Source organism: Hippoglossus stenolepis, chromosome 20 (assembly GCF_022539355.2).
Source record: "Hippoglossus stenolepis isolate QCI-W04-F060 chromosome 20, HSTE1.2, whole genome shotgun sequence".
Classification (NCBI taxonomy): domain Eukaryota; kingdom Metazoa; phylum Chordata; class Actinopteri; order Pleuronectiformes; family Pleuronectidae; genus Hippoglossus; species Hippoglossus stenolepis.
In genome coordinates, this window is record NC_061502.1 from 6,867,091 (window position 1) to 6,881,577 (window position 14,487).

The window sequence follows — 14,487 nt, forward strand, 5'->3', positions numbered from 1 at the left end:
TGCGATCTAATTTGGGCTTAGTGTCAAACAAGCCTGTTCACTAGCACACTATTAAGCCTAATGATGTTATCAAGAGTATCCGATTACTCTCTGTCACCTGTCCTATCCATCCAAGCTGTCATCAAACAGTGGCTATCAATCTTTGTCCATCTCTGTTTGCTCCCCCCTCCTCTTTATAGACAACCTTTAGTTATCTAACATCCTATCAGTTTGCTCTGTTTGTACTTATCTCCGTCGTGGCCAGGTATTCATTTCAGACACCTTGTAGTCTGATCCCCCCTGGCTCCTTTGTCACTTCCTGTCACTAGATTCTGTGTCACAGCAAAGGGACGCACGCAAGTTCTCCGTGGCAACACGTTCCAGCCACCACGCCTCATCTCTTCTCTATACTTTTTTCACCCCTCACCCCTCTTGACTCCCACCTCCTGCCTGCCTTACTGACAGGAAACTGAGAGGAAAAGTCAGTGTTAGAGCTGCTGACAGCTTTTATCACCATCAACTTATTATTGGTGAAAGTTTTCTATGAGACTTGTAGACAATGAAAAGTCTCAAAGAAAATATTTCCATAAAGTTTGGAAATGGCGAGTGAGAGCACAGCCTAGGTGCCATAAATAAAATGATTAAGCATCAAGATGGTGAACGATGCAACCAGTCACTTGGGTGATGCCAAATATTCAGGGAATTCCATTTGGCCCAATAGCAGAGTGCCTCTGCCGCGCTGCCTAACAGCCTGGGGATATGTGCAGAGCGATCAGCTGCAGGCCTGCAGCACCACCCAACATGTTTATAAGCCTGACTTGAACTGGGTCATGTCAGGTGAACGTTTTATGAAGAGGATGAATAAAAGCCTTGTTTGTCCTTATCAGAGCAACACTTTCCTCTGCAGCTGATGCTGGACTGACACACATCCTGTCTTTGTCCATGGTATTGTTTCTTAACCTAGGGCAAATATACCAAGAAGGAGACAGAGGCTTGTCTGTTTCACCTTGGTTAAAAGATAAAAAACAAGATGAAGGATCCTCCTTTTAAAGCAAAAAGAGTGGCAGGAAGATGACTCGCCACTCTAAGGAGACGGGCGGTGGGATTTGAGCACGGAGTTAGAGAGATCATTATGTGGTTGCCACGTAGGGAATGTGACCACTAATCCACACCACTGAACCTAATAGCTCCTTCTGACTAATAGAAGTGTACAGGGGAAGGAGCACAGTGTTTCAGGCCTCACCTCTGCCACTGCGGCCCACGAAGCGGAGGTCGTTGAAACGCGCTACTTGGTTCTTCATCACACCTGAGGCATTCCGCAGCTCGGCGGAGTAGTTCTCATCGTTTCCCGCCATTACCGTGACAACAGTCCCATCAGTTACGTCTCCCAGGGCGACCACCTGTCGGTGGGCACAAAGGCCAAAAATTAAGCATGTACTTTTATCACAGTTCTGACAAGACTTTACACACTTGTCCTAAGGCCAAAATCTGGTGAACTATATCACTACACAATAAACCAAAATCTGGTGAACTATATCACTACACAATAAGCTGCAATATATTCTCTCCCTCTCATGGTTAAAGGAAATAAAAAAAATGCAGAAAGAAAATTAAATAAAGCAATTCTGTCAGTTAAAAGCCAAAAGCTGAGTGAAACCAAACATTCGTTTCATTCTCGGTTTCATCTGGCTAATGTGACAGACTTGTTTTACATCATGCCACCCCCCCCCTCCCCACACACACACACCCTCCCCAAATGATGTTGATAAATGGATTTAATTTCAATCTACCAAAGCTGCTTGATATCATGATGAATGCGATTACGTGAATCACTCTTCAAATACTTGTCTTTATAAAACAAAACAAAGAAAAGCAGTGAGGGCCTCGTGTTATCATTTAGATGCCTGGATGCAGATAAAAGAGCGTGAGCAGGCCCGAGCAGCAATAATTACAGAGCCGTCGAGATGAGAACCGTTAAATAACACACATATATTTTTTAAGTGTCACATTTGATTTGAAGCCGGAGCTACAGCTACAAATTTCCACTGTGGTGTGTCTCTGATCCAGACTTTTAAATAATATCTGTCAAGTAATTAATGGGGCCTTTGCCGTGAAATATCAGTCAGTCAACAGAGGCCTTCAATATATAAACAATTATATAAATACATCTAATAATATGCATTTTCTGTGTTTGATTTCCAGCTCATTAGATGTTCAACATGTGAAGATGAATGACAGTAATTTAGTGTAATCAAAATTGTATTTTGTTACAGTAAATCAAAGTGTGGTTGTTACAAGCTGTTATAGATTCAAATTATTTATTTTTTTAATGTGAAAATGATTGTCTTATTTAGAAGATTTCAATTAATCATCATTAAAAACAAAGATTATTCTTATTATTAATATTACTATCTGAATGGTAGGGTCACAGTATTTTAATTCACAATATTAATTGACATTAAATATTTTTTTAGTCCACAAAATATGAAAATAAAACAATATAAGCAGGCATTTCCTTCTTTTACATTCAACCCAACCTTTAACATTTTTCTGTCTTTTTAAGCATCATCTTCAATTTAAGCTTTTTTCTTTTAAAAAAGCATTATCTGAAATATTTAGCTTGTGAAGTCACACTAAAAAAACGTTAAATCGGATTTAACATTTGCAACAATTCTGTTTTTTTTTGGAGAAAGTGATAAATACAGGTGATATAATGTCGAATGTGAAATAGGGAAGAGAATAATAAACAACATAACACTGACCTAAAATCGCGGCATGCAACGGCATGAAATTAATTTCAGTTGCTTAAGGAACAATCCTGCACTTCACATTTAATCTGTTTTAAATCCGTTTTTGGCTCCATTTTGTGGCCGACTCTCTCCCAGTAGAGATGAACCACACCGCAGTTCAGCCACCTTTCAATCCAGCACACACAGAACGGAGTCGGGACTCACCTTGAAGGCGACAGGCAGCGTCTTGTTGCACCGCCAGTGGGAGGGCAGCACCGAGCACAGAAAGTTGGGGCTGTCGGTGCGCACCAGCTCGGCCGGGTGGTCGGCGATGATCTCGGCCATGCTGCGGTTCTCGTGGGGGCGCAGTCTCGGCACCGCCGCCGCGTCCGGCTGCCCGCCCGGGGAGCTCCCATCGTTCATCTTCCCTGGGACCGGCTGGAGGCTGTTGGACGGCGGACTGAACCTCCGGCTGGCGCTGGGATCTACGGGAATGCGCATCACAACAGCGTTGACGATCAGAACAGAAACAGGCACCAGAGAGGCTCCTCAGCTTGTTCTCTTTCTCTCTCTCACACACACACACGCGCTCAGGGGGAGAAAGTGTGCGCCGCCGCTGCTCGCTGAACCTCAGCGCGTCTGCCAATGGAAAATGGGACTGAGCGAACACCAACGTCTCCGAAACCGTCTCCACTACAAACTTTAGTGGTCGCCTTCAAAAGGACATAAAATACACTTCTCCAGCGAGGAAAAACAACCCGTGAAAACGTGATGATGTATAAATGACAAGTTCTTTTTTTCCTTTCAAACTTCTCGGAAGAAGCGTCCGTGCGCCATAACGCAGGCGTCGCTGCTCATGTGCGGATATAAATAACATCAAATAAATGTCCAAGCGCGTAACAGGCTCTAGAGTTACAGAGAAAAAAGGCAGGTTTAAAAAGGAGCAGCCGAGCCAGATGCTGAAAAAAAGTTTGTGCGTGTCTTCCTCGAGTGAGAAGTCAAAGCGCTGCTCCAGGTGCGTCTTTGTGCCAGACTGAAAGAGTCTCTGGAAGCCCGCGGGCTATGTACACACACAAAAAAAAGTTTTCAAAGTCAAAGGGATAAGCTTTGACAATACTTTAACTGAGCTATTTATAACCCAGCGACGCCTGCGAATTGTATATTTTTTCCGTAAATTCGCTCTGGTTTTTTAGGGTTAAAAATGTTGATGGATCAGCGAGAGGGAGAGAAAAAAAAAAATCATCGGTGTTGAGATGAAGGAGGCGGAAAAACGAATCCAGTTTTTGTAGCCGTAAATGTGGTTAGTGTTTTGAGGCCGGGGTTTCCCGTGCGCAGGCTTTTTGTGGTTTATATAGCTCAAGCGCTCAGCAATTACTGCACTGATGCGACTCCAACACGTGGTGTCTGGAGTCAGATCCATTCCCTGCGCCATAATCTATCACGCCTATATAGCCGATCGCACAGGTCTCCGTGTAACGTCGACACCTTCATTAAACACACATGGGGCGGCTGCGTCTCAAGCCACAGTTCTCTTCCTAATCTCGATCGTCAGCCACAGTTCCAGAGTTTAGCCCCGGTGTACGTACCGACATGTCAGCGCTCCCCCGGACCGTCCCCCGCGCTCCTAACCCCGGAGGAGATGGTCATTTCCAGTCAAGAGTGTAGCACAACGCATCGGTCCACCATCCAGTCCCCCGCACCCCCACCGTGTTGTGTTACCACGATATCCCGACAATGCGCTGCGCACAGGGGGAGCGTTCAGAGAGCAGAGCCCGGTCGAGAAGTGACTCACACTCCATAAGGTAGGAGTGAGTGAGTCAGAGCAGAGCGCAGAGTCAGGTAGAGTCTCGGGAGTAGAGTTTCAGCCGAGCGCAGGGGAGAGCTGTTGTGCAGGTGTACAGGTACCCTGCTCCACACGGGCTCCACACGGGCTCCACTGCGTGCTCGTCCGCACATGTGGTAGTTTCCTATCATCCAACTGCTCTCTTCAATTACAGAGAATCATGTGTCTCATACAACTTCAATTCAATTAGAAGACAACTAGATCTAACAGCTCCAAAAGACGACCATCTGGAAAGTTTGGAACGTGCGTACTTACGCACACTTTTCAAAACTGAATCTCAAAAAATGACGGTGGAAAGTAATCAAGTGCATTTACTCAAGTGCTATTTTCAAGTACTTGAACTTTAGATGGGCATTTGCATTCAATGCTATTTGATACTCATACTCCATTACAACATAAGGAAATCATTTATCTTTTTTACTTTACTCTATTTAAATGGAAGCCTTTAATGTGCATATTAAGATTTGAACATTCAATACATATGACTATTCAAAATCATGTATTATTGTATTTTAAACTACTTCAACTTCTTTAAATTAGTTAAACCTAGCTCTGTCTTGACCAACCTCAAAAATAAAATGCTACTCTCTCCTTAATGCAACAGTAACAGTCATTTATACATTTTTGACAAAATAGTAATAATAACTATTCACAGGGGGCATCTTTTTATAATATGAGTAACTTTACTTTAAGCATTTAGCAGATAATACATTTCAATGCATTACTTATAATTGTAATATTTACTTCAATAAAACATCAGAATACTTCTTCGACCACTGCAAAATAAACGATGCAAAGATATTTTTCTTGCCAATTAAAGATTTTCCGAAGAAAGGCAAAACTAAAACAAAAATATGGTAAAATCCAATTTTAAAAAGCCTGAATGACACTTTTACTGTCCTATAGCTTGCAACTTGTGAAAAATGAGATAGAACGAAAGAATGCAATTATTTTAAGCTTTGATTTCAGTGTTGAAATGTGCATTACTCAGAGTGGATGCTGCTCTGAAGACAGTCAGTGTGAGGGCCTGCTCTGCCTGCCCCTCCTGTGTCTACTGTAGAGGGCATCATCTCCCCTCCGTGAGCTCTCCGTGAGATCTCAGCCGACTCTCATCACCCACCCCGCCCTCCGTCCTGATTATCCATCAGTCTCCCGATGAGTGTTTTCTGAGTGCCACATCACACAACAGCATGTGTATAGCTACTCTGTGTTCCTTTTCCATTGCTCTTAAACAGGCTTTTATTACAGAGTCTTTAAGACAAAGGCCTTTGATACTCTGGGCCCCGTTTCAAAAATAAAAGTGACTACTGGGAGGCACAGCTGCCTGGTTGTTTAGATCCTGTCACGGCTTTTGCAACTTATTTAAAATGCCGCAGTTGTATAGAACTTTATACATTTCACAACAAGATGTTTGTGCAGAGACAAAAAAAAAGGTTTGGTGCAGCCCGAACATTTGAAATAACCCAACTCCTTATGTTTCATAACTATGTATGTACGTGGGTGTGCACATTCATACATGTCTGTTAGCATATGTGTGTGTGTCTGAGGATGTGGGAGGGATATATATAAAGTCTGAAAGCACTGACACGCATCTGGCACCTCGTCATGTGGACAGGGAGGGGGAAAAGAAAAAAAAAAAAAAGAGTGATTGAGTTACACTTCCCCTCCATGTGCCCCAAACACCAGAAATATGGTTCACATTGTCCAACATTCTCAAAGATCAGCTAACAACTCATGGATGAATAAATGTGAATAGTAGTAATTAAATCTGTAATAGTGATAAACATGGCCTTGCAGGAACCGTGAAGCTAGTTATTCCAACAGAGTTAAGTTTCACCTCTGATATTATCTTATTTTTTTTTCTTCTTCAGCGCTCAATACGTTTGCAGTAATGTGGAAAACCTCCTAATGTTGTAGTGAAATCTAATTTAGGAAACGTTAGGGGATGAAATAATAACTCACGCTGAGTCAATCAAGTTAGTCAGCCTAATTATTTTGAATGCATTTGTGTTTGACATTGCTTTTCTTCCGATTACAATTTAAATGTAATTTTCTAAGTCTTTGCTTGACTAAAAATAAAGAGTTGGTACAATTTCACTTCCTCAGTCGCACTTTTTTACTCGTCTTTTGCGTTGTTGTCCCATCAGAGGCAGCAGCAGGAAGAACCCCTTGATTTTTCCCACCTCTAAACCCCCCCGCCCCTTCCCCCCCGGTGTATAGTCTTGACAAGACCCCGCTCATCAAAGAGTGTTTGTCCCATCTGACTCTGCTTTTCCTCCCTGTTGCACGTCCAGCATCTGCCTTCCAGCTCCCTACATACTACAGGATACGGCGGCTCATGCTACGATGCCTGCTATCTGGTGCTGTCATCCAGAGGTGAGGGGCGACCTCAGAGTTAAAAAAAAATCCTCCCGTCTGATTTCCTGGAGATGTGAGGCCGACAGCGGGAGAGGGCGTTAATGTTCCTGAATTTGCTGTTTCAGTCAGAAAATACTTCCATCACTGTAATGCTTTTACCCAGCCAAGTATCGACTTTGGATCCAGCTTAAATGCTGTAACCTTTTACAAAGTATTGGCCTTCAAGGGCATTTGACCGACTCTGCATCAGACTTAATATTATGTGGTAATGAATCTCGCGTAGAGCTGCTCCCTCAGTGCGGCTGCTGCTTGCCTGCTGCACAGCTGGATCGTCTCTCCCGGCTCTGGGACTATTCATCTACTGTGTTACACTGGCTCGGAGTCATTGCACAGTAGGAGAAGTCACTAACAGTGAAGAACCACAGTATACCACATTGAGCAGGATGTGCGTTTTATGATTTATGGTAATATTGTATTTCTGCCTCTCAGCTTCGATTATTTGTTTTCAATAAAAATCAAACTCGGCTGACGCTCTGACAAATTTTCCTGTCGAGATATCAAGCGTACAATAAAAGTTTTTTGTTCTCGTTCCCACTTGGAATGACAGCGACTGTGTGAAGCGCTAATATGAGCACATACACACAAAGACGCACACACACGCATCTGTCTATAATGTCAGCAAACCAACCGTGCAGAATCTCTCTGTGTCTTTACATCTCTGTTGCTCTTTGATTTTCACACAAACACACACTTAGACCCTGTTTATATTCACTATTAACAACACCTCATTAGGGAAGATTACACGACACAGAGCCCAGTGTTGATGCTAAAAAGTAAAACAAGAGTCTGATGCAACAGTTCAAGCGCGACACACCCAAGTGTATGGACTCATGCACATGAACGCACTTTTTTTATAGAAGAACAACAACAACACTATAGTGAAAAACTTTGCTGTCTCTCCACACCGCTCTTCCTCCTTCCTCCTCTTTTTCACAAGCGCATACTCTCATCATTCAAGAGGAAAAGTACAGCCACTCAGGATTAAGGCTCCATTTCACAGTGGTGCATTTTTCAAGACACTTAATTATAGCTTTCTAGAGGAGGGCTGTGACGAGGCCCAGACTGCTGCAGCTCTAACGGGATGTTTCCATGTTTGGCAGACCACCAGCCCAACCGGCTTGCCAGCGGACCAATCAGCAAGCCCACCAGGCGAGGCAGCGGAACAGCCAAGTATCCAGTCTATACTCGCCAATCAATACCGAAAGAACAGACACACAGCCGCAAATCTAGCCTGCTGGTCAGTTGCACTCTGGTGTGTAGCCAGGCCAACCGGGCATATGAATTAGTGAACCAGCTAGACAGCGAAGGATGACGATAGGGCAGAAACTTTACTCCTTGTGACCTCATCGACACAGCCTCGCCGACTCACATTCACGCACTGATCCCAGATCACAGCTAAGCCCTTAATGACTGTTTGTCACCGAGCCCGTGACATCACTGTGAACTTTTAGGATGAGGACGGCACGTTCTGTGGTGTGTGTGTGTGTGTGTGTGTGTGTGTGTGTGTGTGTGTGTGTGTGTGTGTGTCCCAGAGCAACCATTTTAATGGAGGCTTGTCCAAGATTCGTATTCGACTTTTTTGACTTTGGCCCCTGGAGTGGCCGTGTCTATAGAGTTTAAGGGATTTATACTGCAACATAGAGAGATGCAGAGCAAGTTTGTCTGACTTTTCTTAAAAATGGCAGTGAGCAGCATGGAAAGAGATGGAGACATGGAGGGGGCGGCTGCTCACTGCTTGTGGCAGGAGGGTAGAGAGGGAGGGAGAGAGGGGTATAAAGACAATTTCCTCTCTGCTCTTATTGCTCTGACTGTCTGCCGCCTACTGCCTTCATGGAGGTCCCTAATTGAGATCACTTGTACTTAAAAATAGGAACAAAAAAGGAACTTCTGTGGGCTGGGAGATGGAGAGGAGAAAAATAAAGCAGTAATATGTGACGAGGGCTGCCATTAAAGAGCAGCAATGATAGATCAGAGCGACTCGGGCTGAGAACTCTTTCTGTGTCTGCCAGGGAACCTTCAGATGTTGACGTGCCACACACCACCTGCTGTCATACACTAAAACTGTGCATGTATAAAGAGGATTTGTAGTTTTTTTGTCTGTGTGTTTGTGTGTGTGGCTCTTTGATGGAGAAAGGGTGACAGCGCCCGGGGCTGAGGCCAGATAAATGCCAACAAAGGGGGAGTTCGGTTTTTCCACTTTTGTATGCAAGTGTGTGTGTATGTTAGATCACTGCAACTAAATATCTTGTGCAGTGATCAGGCATATTTGGCCGACCCCATTCTATGCAGGCTTTGTGTCATTAGCTTTTATTTGCCCTTCACTTTAATTCAAACGTTCCACCGATCACATCATCCCCGGAGCCGCCTTTCCCACACTTGGTCCCAGAGTGTCCCTAAGGCGTGCTGGTTTTCCCTTCAAATCATCTTTCACTCAATCAGGTCTGATCGTGCCATTAATCAAACAATGAGCCCCCCCCCCGCGTCCTTGGAGACCAGTTTGAAGGATTGGTTTTTAAGGAAACGCAGCGTATCCAGGAGTGGTACCGGACCGCGGCCGGGAACAGGAACCCTGTAAAGAGCGTTTTTCTTGGACTGGGACCCTCTGTAGGTGCTAAAGACAATACAGACACTCCGGCTAGGCCAACATTCCACTTTACACTTTTCCCTTCCTCTGTGTATTTCACTGGTCTACTTCCCCTCTGCAAACTAGCCGGCTAGTATCAAAATATTTATAGTACATCTGCAAGACATGCTGTTCTCATGTATCCAGGACCGTTAAGCCCTGTGTTCATTATGCGAGGTAAAACTAATACCAGATTTATAGAGGGAGATTTCTCTCTGTTCTGCCTGTCCGTGCAGTGCGATTGAGGATGATTTATGTGAGGTAAGGACGCACAGGCGAGATAGAGTGACTAGACGGCGAGAGGCAAAAACAGCGGCAGCGGCCCAGACTAGCACTCGCAGGGGGGCTATCGGCTGTCACTTGCTCCGTTTCCACTGCTCCCGTTTTGAGACTGGAGGAGGCTAAGGCAGGACGGCGAGCGGCTGGAGACGGCGAGGGAAAGGAAGGAGAGAGTAGGCGAGGATATATGTTTGTATATCATGCGTGGAAACGGGGGGGAGGAATGTCCAGGTGCACTTGGTCCAAATCGATGTGAGGGGCTGCAGAGGAGGACCAGATGGAGGGGGGAAAAAAACTCTGTCATTGATGCTCAATTAAACACAGACATAAACATTTAACCAAAGACAGAGTAAACCCACGCTTGGAAATATACTATACATGTTTTTTTGTCTTGGAGCATTTAAATGTATTAAATATACTATCTGTTTTGTTTGGCCATCTTCACAGGATGTGCATCATGAATGTTTTTTACGTAAATTTGAAAAACAAAGGTTTCATAACGTCTGGGGGGGTAATCAACATCTCGCCTGTCAGTCAGTCAAGTGAATATGTCCAGCATCGATACAACAGCCAATCAGATAAACAGGAAATGAAAAAACAGGAATGGGCAGGCGCTGCAAGCCGCTGGGCGTGCATCAAGCTACACTCAACTTCCGAGGGTTTGGATCTTGCTCTCTTTCTCTTTTTCCTGATCTCTCGCTGATCGCGATCCAGGCTCGGAGCCGCTCCAAAAACACTGAGCACTGAACTCTGCAACCTGGAGCCATACATACTAGACTGGATTCCAAACCATTCAGATGTCAAAATGGCCCCAGGAAACCTTGGCTTGTGAAAGATGTCGAGAGGCCTTACATGCAGCAGCTGATGCTCCGTGTGCCGAACGAGTTAAAGTTGAAAGTGTCACGGCTGATGCGGCTCACTCAGAGATGGGCCTTTGCCTAAAACCTTCTGCCCAAAGCCTATAATTATAGCCGTGCCTATAAAGCTACTGGACAGAAATGACTCACAACAAAGCGGGGGTGTAGAGGGGCAGAAAAGAGACGGATGGATGGAGTTCACTTTCGTAACTTCCATCCTGAGATGTACACAGACCAAATCAACTCCAGTCATCTTTGGAAGTGGGTTCAATGAAAGAAAAACATCATGAAAGTTGAGCGAAAAGATTAAGATAAATGACTATTGTCTGATGATGTGACCTGTGACCGTGGATTTTCTACACACCCTCAGAAATAGCCAGGGTTTCCAAGACCGGGCCTTTTCATGTGTGCGTGCTCTGCCCCTCGCTGAAACGCGGATGACGCCAGCTCTATAGCACGTAAATCGAGTCCTAAGCGGGAGGACTCTTCTCGCTGCGTCCCACGAGGAACATCAATTATGTTGTGAAACACTGTCCTTCAAACACAATCTATTCTGTGGTGTTGCATTATAGCAAAGTTGAGAATTTGAACGTCATACACACACAAACACACAAGAAAAAAAATACCCTCTCTGGCAACGGGGTTGTTGGGATGTGGTCTCGGGCTGACAATTAAATTGTCCGCCCGGAATATACTGTCACTCTGAAAGCACGAGATTTACGGCAAATCATTTCACGAGAACTGATCATCTTAAAAGTTTTAACTGGATTTTATGGCGTCATAGATCACTCTGATATGTTCTTGTGTCCTCAGGAGACTGAGAACTGTTCCCAGTAGTTGCAGAACTCATTTACAGGCAATTAAAGAAGCGCTAAACAATCCAACCTCGGCCGCTGAGCATTATCACTCAACTCTTCATTCAGCGTAAACAAATCAGCATCTACCTGTAAAACACACTTAAAATCATAAAAAACAGGTATACAGGGTTAAACTCTATAAACATTAAACCTATTGCAAGGGATTCTTTTTCATCAGTAATCATCTCACACTGCGAGCCTGGTGATTGGGTAATATTTATGATGGGCCCTCGGGGTGTGCTTCCCTCACAGTCTCTCCCCTGTCTATAAAATCTTTTACCCTGGGCTCAACTGCCGTGCCATTAGAACCTGATTGTATATGTGCTTTTTAACTATGCCTCTTATAGTGGCTGTAATGTGCACAGGTCATGTGTATATGTGCGCCTATGCATGTGCTGTGGGTGTGTATTTGCAGTATAGCAGTGAAGGGGCTGGCTCTCAGACTTTGGTTAACCAGACTATAATTTGGAGGCCCGGTGAAGACTCCCAGCAGCCTCTCACTGTTTGTTTACCAGAGAGACCAACTCGACTGTTTCTGCTGCATCTGCAGGGTTCTGCAGGGAAAAAGGGCGTGTGTGTGTGTGTGTCTGCCTGAGTGTGCACGAGTATGCGTGTGCAGGTAGAATCATGCGTGTGTGTGTAAAAGTGGCACTTTTGTAGGATCAGTTAGGAAAAACTTGCCTGTCAACATTATAAAGATCATTTCGGCGGTACGTTTCCTTCAATTAGCTGATTTTCACATCCCTCATTCCCTTATTTCTCTCATGCATCTTTAAAAACAACAGTAAATCAAGCCCATAGTATACACACACCACCCTGCCTATGCTGCAATGGTAGCTTTGTCATAAATAAGAAAACAAAAAGAGCCCAACTCCCCACCTCCGAAAAAAACACCCTTGCATAAAGAAGTGTTTGTCAGCAAAAAATGACTGCTATTTCTGTTTGTGCCAAGTGTAATTCTCCCGAGACCAAACTGCTCGCTTTCTGTCCCAATTGGGATTTTTTTTTTTTTCTCTTTTCACCGATTCTCCTCCCAAGCAGGAATAAAAAGAAAACAATGCGATTCAAAAGACCAGAGCTCCCAGCCTGTCATTTAGCTGTAACTTTGAATTGTCTTTGCTCTGCGTGAGCTGTTTTCTCTCACACACACAAACACCCCCACACACATACACACAGAGTTGCTGCAGCATCCTAAAATTCCATCACGAGTGAGGAAGAAAGACAGAGGAGGAGGAGAGGAACTTTCAAAATGACTCTAATAAAATATTCCTGCTCCTCTGGGATGCTCCTTTGCTCATTCAGCATCAGGAGAAGTGAAGCGGGAAAGGCCTGTTATTGGTCTCCATCCAAAGAGAGAGAAGAGAGAGAGACCTATTTCCTTTGGGGAAAGACAGAAAATAGAATGAACAGCGCAACAGTTGACGGAAAAAACTTTTAACGGCGACAACAAAATGAACTACAGATGACTGTAAGAGGGCAGCTTGTCTGGGTGAGTGACAGGATTCAACTCCAGACTGAACGCCTGCTCCACTGAGGATCAGACACTCCGCATGTATACACACTTTGATCACGCCGAGCTCCCTGTCAGAGCAGCGTGATTGGACTGAATGTGTGTAAACTTGAACATTTCGGGGGATCAACATAAAACAGCTACAAGTTCTCGAACGTCTCCTGCCCCAGTCGCGGGGAAGGAGCTTTGAAAAGGAGCTGAAATGTAACGCTGGGGATTTTTGCACTTTGGTAACATTGCTGTACCAGCATAAACAGTTTGAAACTTTTCCAATTTTTTTGGGAGGACATGCAGGCTTCTGGAAAGTTGTAAGACAAGAAACCTTACAGGTATAACTGTATGTCAACTCCCTCTGTAGTGTATATATGTAACATATAAAACAATTACTGGATGGTTTTAAACACAATAGTTGCAGTTGTGTACAGATTTGAAGTGTTTTAATGTACTTCTCTTCCTGCATGGCATTCTTTACAGTTACAGTACAATTGTGTTAAAATTATTAACAATAAAACACAATTGTAATAATTGAAAACATGTATTTATATGAAATATGATCTGTATATGTATGACAACTCCCTCCACAATGATTAAGGCCAATAGATGCAACTGAAAGCCTCCTGAGAACAAGAATTGAGAATCATTTTGAATGAATGTTCAAGCTCAACATGTCTTCATTTAAAAACATTTTAAAACTGGCTGTGAATGGTTTCTATGTGGGCACAGTTAATAGTTAATACAAATACTTATACTACATAATTGTTGTAATCGTCTAGCATGTTAAAAGCTTTTAAGTATTGATATCCTGCTTATTAATGCTAAATGAGGTTAAAGCAAAATGTTAACACGAACGTTTTTTGTTCTTAATCCCAATTATCTATCTTTCCTTCTTCCTTTCTTTCTCTCTCTCATCTCCTCTCTCTGGAGGCCACTTGAGATCTACCATTTCAAGCTTACCTCGTCTCCCCAGAGACTTGTCAATATCAGCTACAGACTAATCAAAGTTCAAAGGCTGGCATCCAACTGCACACACACCTACACACACTCCCTGGGCCCCTTTTGTATCTCAGGGGCATATTTAATTTCAGTTGTCTGCACACACGTTTGCATATGTTTCTATACGTGTGTGTGTGTGTGTGCCGCAGGTGGTACAGCACTGGCGACAGTGATTATTGTGGTGGCCATTGGCGCCCTGTCACATTTGTCATCGCCCTTTTCCTGAAAGCGTGGGTTGGGACTAGAAGAATGAGGGGAGGACAAAAAGAGAAGGAGAGGGAAGAAGGAAAGGGAAGAGGAGGGGAGATGATGGTAAATGGCCACCCCCACAGTGCCACATGGGAGGTGGTTCGAAAGACTCAGTCTTGCGTTGCTCTCACTGGACGTCTCACGAACGCA

At 44.1% G+C, this 14,487-nt stretch overlaps 1 protein-coding gene across 3 annotated transcripts in view; it reads right to left on the reverse strand.

Annotated features, from left to right (window-relative positions):
- The window catches only part of runx2b (RUNX family transcription factor 2b), a 41,088-nt gene that overhangs the window by 19,750 nt on the left and 6,851 nt on the right, over positions 1–14,487 (reverse strand). For 2 of the 3 annotated variants that reach the window (XM_035144252.2, XM_035144249.2), the window contains exons 3-4: positions 2,934–3,193; positions 1,223–1,379 (exon numbers count right to left, since the gene is read on the reverse strand). In XM_035144252.2, the coding sequence (XP_035000143.1) occupies positions 1,223–1,379; positions 2,934–3,193 (417 nt within the window). Of the gene's footprint in view, positions 1–1,222; positions 1,380–2,933; positions 3,194–4,294; positions 4,385–14,487 lie in introns of those variants that run through there. The other variant, XM_035144251.1, reaches the window with a different exon arrangement.